At 32.9% G+C, this 6,614-nt stretch overlaps 1 protein-coding gene across 1 annotated transcript; it reads left to right on the top strand.

Moving 5' to 3' along the window:
• Window positions 1-1,836: 1,836 nt before the first annotated feature.
• LOC142242960 (cuticle protein-like) lies at window positions 1,837-2,642 on the top strand. Its single transcript, XM_075314424.1, has 2 exons — window positions 1,837-1,895; window positions 1,964-2,642. The coding sequence occupies exons 1-2, from the start codon at window positions 1,884-1,886 to the stop codon at window positions 2,582-2,584; spliced, it is 633 nt and encodes a 210-aa protein (XP_075170539.1). The 5' UTR covers window positions 1,837-1,883; the 3' UTR covers window positions 2,585-2,642.
• The last annotated feature ends 3,972 nt before the right edge of the window (window positions 2,643-6,614 follow it).

Raw genomic sequence — 6,614 nt, 5'->3', positions numbered from 1 at the left:
ATTAATATCAAGCGAGTACGGAAATAAATAAATTACGACTATTTAAAAATTGCAACTAACTGGAGCACAGGTATCACTTCTGTGATATGTCCGTCTGTGGCAATTAGCACCAATTTCCCATAGGGCATTCATCGAATTTGGTTTTCACCGATGCAAAGCCATTCGATTTGTAAACCAACTATAGAAATAAAATTTTGGTAGAATATTTTTGGCTCGAGTGGCAACCATGGTTATGAACCGAAATGGACCAAATTTTGTGTTTGGGGATCGGCTTTGGAATGGTTGTTAGCGGCCATATACTAACACCAAGTTCCAAATCGGATGAATTTTGCTCCTCCAAGAGGCTCCGGGGGTGAAATCTGGGAATGGGTTTATAAACCAACTATAGAAATAAAATTTTTGTAGAATATTTTTGGCTCGAGTGGCAACCATGGTTATGAACCGAAATGGACCAAATTTTGTGTGTTTGGAGATCGGCTATATATAACTATAGACCGATATGGGCCAATTTTGGAATGGTTGTTAGCGGCCATATACTAACACCACGTTCCAAATCGGATGAATTTTGCTCCTCCAAGAGGCTCCGGAGGTCAAATCTGGGAATGGGTTTATATGGGGGCTATATATATTTATGAACCTATGTGGACCAATTTTTGCATCGATGTTAGAGACCATATAACATACTAACACCACGTTCCACATTTGAACCGGTTCGGAGGAATTGTGCTCCTCCAAGAGGTTCCGGAGGTCAAATCTGGGAATGGGTTTATATGGGGGCTATATATAATTATGGACCGATATGGACCAATTCTGGCACGGTTGTTAGAGACCATATACTAACCCCATGTTCCAAATTTCAACCGGATCGGATGAAATTTGCTTCTCTTAGAGGCTCCGCAAGCCAAATCTGAGGATCGGTTTATATGGGGCCTATATATAATTATGAACCGATGTGGACCAATTTTTACATGGTTGTTAGAGACGATATGCCAACATCATGCACCAAATTTCAGCCGGATCGGACGAAATTTGTTTCTCTTTGAGGCTCCGCAAGCCAAATCTGGGGATCGGTTTATATGGGGGCTATATATAATTATGGACCGATCTGGACCAATTTTTGCATGGCTGTTAGATACCACCATGTACCAAATTTCAGCCGGATCGGATGAAATATGATTCTCTTAGAGGCTCCGCAAGCCATATCTGAGGGTCCGTTTATATGGGGGCTATACGTAAAAGTGGACCGATATGACCCATTTGCAATACCATCTGACCTACATCAATAACAACTACTTGTGCCAAGTTTCAAGTCGATAGCTTGTTTCGTTCGGAAGTTAGCGTGATTTCAACAGACGGACGGACGGACTTGCTTAGATCGACTCAGAATTTCACCACGACCCAGAATATATATACTTTATGGGGTCTTAGGACAATATTTCGATGTGTTGCAGGGTATAAAAACATATAGCACATTACTTTGTCACAACACATATCAGCCACCCTGTATGAAATTCAGCGTAATACTTCCAATATTGTTTTTCATATAACTCTTATCGCTTAATTGTGATGTTACCAACAATCAATAAATTCTAGTCAGTTTAAATAAATGGAACCACTGTGTTACTTACCAATGATTGCTAACGCATTTGGGGGATGCGTTAGCATTCAGTCAACGTCTTGAAGACATCATGTTCATTTACTTCATTTTTAATGTGGGACAGATTTTAGGTATTCAAAGCGTAGTTGTTAAGCTCTTTTGGTTTTTGGTGTTCTTCATTTTTGATTTCATATAAAAGACCAAACAAGGGCAATAATCGACACATTCCTCATCCAGTTTCGGTATTTGGAGCAACATCAACCAATCGATCCCCAAATCTAACGCCATGGCTTTTAAAGTAAGGATTAAATACTAGAGTTTGATTAATAAAAAAAAAAATATTAATGAAAAATTTCTTTCTTTCAGTTCATCACTTTGTTTGCTGCTTTCGTAGCTGTTGCCAGTGCTGGCGTTATTCCTGCTACACCATTGGCTGCTGTTGCGGCTCGTTTTGAGGAATACGATCCCCATCCCCAATACTCATATGGCTATGATGTCAAGGATGCCATATCCGGTGATTCTAAGACTGCTGTTGAAACCCGTGATGGTCAATTTGTCCAAGGTCAATACTCCTTGAATGACGCTGATGGTTACAGACGCATTGTTGACTACACCTCAGACCCCATCAATGGTTTCAATGCTGTTGTTCGCCGTGAACCTTTGGTAGCCGCTGTTGCTGCCCCAGCTCCAATTGTCAAGACCGCTGTAGCTGCTCCATTCACTTATGCTGCTGCTGCTCCAGTTCTCAAGGCTGGCATTGCTGCTCCCTTCACATATGCAGCTCCCGCTCCAATTGTCAAGACCGCTGTAGCTGCTCCATTCACTTATACAGCTCCTGCTCCAGTTCTCAAGGCTGGCGTTGCTGCTCCCTTCACCTATGCTGCTTCGGCGCCTATTGTTAAAGCTGGTGTTGCCACCCCCTTTGTTGCTGGTCCAGCTGTCGTGAAAACTACTTTCGCATCTCCCCTTATCTCTTATGCTTATTAGATAGATTTCCGGATGTTTGTGTCTGTTAGTTGTTATAGCTGAATAAAGAACAAGGACTGTGATGAACTATTTTTAAATACAATTTTTTTGAGTTTTTTATTTGAATATAACATATTATATGATATAGTTATACACGCAGTGAAGGAATATGATCACCTCAAACATGTTTCAAGAGCAAAATATTATTTTTGCATGGGAAATATGGAACTTTTTTGTCGCAAAAATTTTGTTTTCTCAGCAAGCATAAAATGCTTGTCGGAACCATTTAAATAATTTCCGAGAAAATAACATGAGCAAGTTACATGTTCTCCATTCAAAAATAACCTTTTGTTCTTGAAACATTCAAACATGTTGTGATCATAATCCTACTCTGCGTGTAGTGAATTTACACCCTCGCTTCTGTTACATATACCCCAAACACATTTTGCATCAAGCTTATATATTTTCAGGATTTGTCCAAACAATATATTGTTTGTATTGTTTAAACATATTATGTTTCACCTTACACTGGTAGAATAAAATTTTTATGAAATTGTCTATATTTTAAGGACTTCCATTCTTGTATTTGCAGCTTACTCTCTAGGCATCTCTTTCTAAACACATATATATTTATAGGCTATTTCTAAATTAATATATGTTTGAATCCAAACATATTATATTTACAAACATTTTATGTCCCAAACATAATATGTTCTAACGTATTAACATATATGTCCCAAACATGCTATGCTAGTTTATGAACATTGTATGCTTGCACTTAAAAATATTGTGTTTAAAAAATTTGGGTTCCAAACATATAATTTTTACACTGAAACATATGAATAACAGTCTTTTTCGTCCGTGTAGTGAACAATGCAACAACATATTTCTAAACTAAAAATCTTTTTATGGTGTCGCCAGCAGGGCTGTGGAGTCGAGCCAATTTTGCTCGACTCCGACTCCAGCATTTTTCATCAGCTCGACTCCGACTCCAGAGTCGACTCCGGGTAATATAACTAAATCTCATTTTAATACCACTAATTTGTAGTTATATTGTGGGGGTACCGTAAGTGGATCGATATCGTATTTATTTATGTCTGCAAAAAAGGTTTTAATTTCACATTAAATGCCAATTGGACTCTATATTTTAAATTTAGGGCAATGTTTAATAAATAAAATAATGATATAAATACCCATCATAATATGAAAAGATACCAACAGTATATGTATTTGTGGACCAAAATTATTGATACTATCTCAAATCCTTTAAATTTGTTGCGAGCTATATAAAGGTTTATATTCCCATATGCATGAATTTGAATCTGAATCGATTTAGACAAAATTGTATATACTTCTACAAAATCTATGTACTCAAAATTTAAATCTAACGTTATGGGACGTAACACAATTTTAACAAAAAATAAAAATGCAAGGAAAGTCTAAAGTCGGGCGGGCCGATTATAATATGCTCTGCACAACTTTGTATTTAGATCTACATTTTGCTAAAATCTCAAATCAGACTTTTACAAAATCTCGGGCAATATCTGGGAAATATTTATAATTTTTTAGACAATTTCGTAAAAATGCATTTATGATTCATTGATTGTTTTTGTCTAGTAAATAAAATGCTGACTAAATTTTCTATAGAAATAAAATTTTAGCAAAATTTTCTATAGAAATCAAATTTTGACCAAATATATAGAAATAAAATTTTGAATAAAATTTTTATATAAATAAAATTTGGCAAAATTGTTTATAGAAATTAAAGTTTGAAAAAATTATCAATAGAAATACAATTAAAAAAAAAAAATTTGCAAAATTTTGTATAGAAATACAATTTTGCAAAATATTCTATAGAAACAAAATTTTGACAAAATTTTCTATAGAAATAAAATTTTGACTAAATTCTATATAGAAAAAAAATTTTTTTTCTATAGTAATAAAATGAGCATCAGTAAGAAAAAAAATTTTTGAGAAAATTTGCTATAGAAATAAAATTTGAAAATTTTTTCTTATAGAAATAAAATTTTGAATAAATTATCAACAAAAATACAATTTTAGAAAAAATTTTGTGTAGTAAATAAAATTCTGCAAAATATTCTACAGAAACAAAATTTTGACTAAATTTTCTATAGAAATAAAATTTTGACAAAATTTTCTATAGAAATACAATTTTGACCAAAATTTTCTAATAAAAAAATCTATTACTATAAAATTTTGGCAACATTTTCTGTAGAAATAAAATGTTGGCCAAATTTTCTAATAAAAAAATCTATTACTATAATTTGTTGGCAAAATTTTCTATAGAAATAAAATTTTGACTTAAATTTTTATAGAAATAAAATTATCAATAGAAATAAAATTTTGAAAAAATAGAAATAAAATTTTGAAAAAAATTTTGTGTAACAAACTAAGTTTTGCTAAATTTTCTACAGAAATAAAATTTTGCAAAATATTCTATAGAAACAAAATTTTTTACTCAATTTTCTATAGAAATAAAATTTTGACTAAATTTTCTATAGAAAAAAATATTTCTATAGTAATAAAATTTTGAATAAATTTTTTATAGAAATAAAATTTTGACAAAATTTGCTATAGAAATAAAATTTTGACAAAACTTTTTATAGAAATAACATTTTGACAAAATTTTCTATAAAAAACAACTTTGAAAACATTTTCTGTCAATATTCCCCATATGTATATGGCCTTAAAATAAAATAAAAAAAAAATAATTTCGATTTCGAAATATTTCAAATAAATTGATATGGGCATTAAAATGTATCGATCCAGCCCATCTGCTAGTCTAACATTCTAGGAAACATAAAAAGATAGCCGTAGTTGGAAGTTGATTTTCATTTACAATCATGCTGTACATTGATCGAATGAATAATGCAATGGAAACTAATTTGCGTAAAAACTTGCTTAGTTAGAAAAATGTGAAGTGTTTTAAAAAATTTGGTTTAGCCGGAGTCGGAGTCGAGCAAAATTTTTACGACTCCGACTCCAGCAAAATCTTCAGACTCCGACTCCGACTCCGGCTCCACAGCCCTGGTCGCCAGTGTGGCCAAAAATCCATTGTTACCACTTTTTTTCTAAATCGATACAAAGTAAATAAAATGGGAGTTCCTAGCCCGAAAATGGGCTATATCCCCTTGGGATATGTGGATTTTTATGAGCCAATGAAGATTTTTTATGAGTCAACAGGGATACGATAACCTCAAGAGAAAAATGTTATTTTTGGACAGGGGTCATGGAACAATAAATCAATAAATACAATTTTTTGTCGCATTTTTTTTTGTTTTCTCTCCTGAAAATGTTCTTTTTGGATCCGGAAGTGGTGCAATATTGACGCACAAGCGATGAATTTAACATGGGCTTGTCATAGGACGAAAATCCTCCATTTCAACAGCCAGTGTACTGAGTTTGCATCACTTCTTTAGGTGTGATCCGAATTCAATGTTTTGGATGTAAATTAAAAAATTCTGTGATATTTTGTCAAATACATAATTTTTGTAATTTTTTATAATTTTTAATGGATTCTAATGCTTGTCGGAAACGTTTGACCTCAAATATTTTCAAAAATTCACAATTTTTTCTGATTGGATTTAGCATTTTTTTTTTCGACAAAATTTAAATGATTTGAATTTGAATTCTTACTCTATTTTTAACCTATTTGAAACAAAAAAAGTTAAAATTACACATTAAAAATATGAAAAAACAAGTTATAAAAAATTGAATTAATTGAAAGGTAGTTAAAATAAAGAACATCATTGGGAGTACATCTTCTGGTAGTGCTTTCAAAGTTGTGCCTTTAGAAGAACTTCCAAATTTTTTTGCTGGTGGGAATGTTCGTTTTGTATCCGGAAGAGGGGCCAAATTGCCCCAGAAGCGATGAATTTAACATGGACTTGTTGTGGGATAGATGCAGACCATTTCAACAGCAGTTACACTAAATTTGCAGCACTTATTATCCCTATTCGTACTAAGCTACATGTGTAACGTTGAGTACCACGCAGTGACTATATGTCACTGGTATTACAAAACCGAGAAA

Source organism: Haematobia irritans, chromosome 1 (genome assembly GCF_050003625.1).
Source record: "Haematobia irritans isolate KBUSLIRL chromosome 1, ASM5000362v1, whole genome shotgun sequence".
Classification (NCBI taxonomy): Eukaryota; Metazoa; Arthropoda; class Insecta; order Diptera; family Muscidae; genus Haematobia; species Haematobia irritans.
This window is presented reverse-complemented; position numbering and strand designations above follow the sequence as displayed.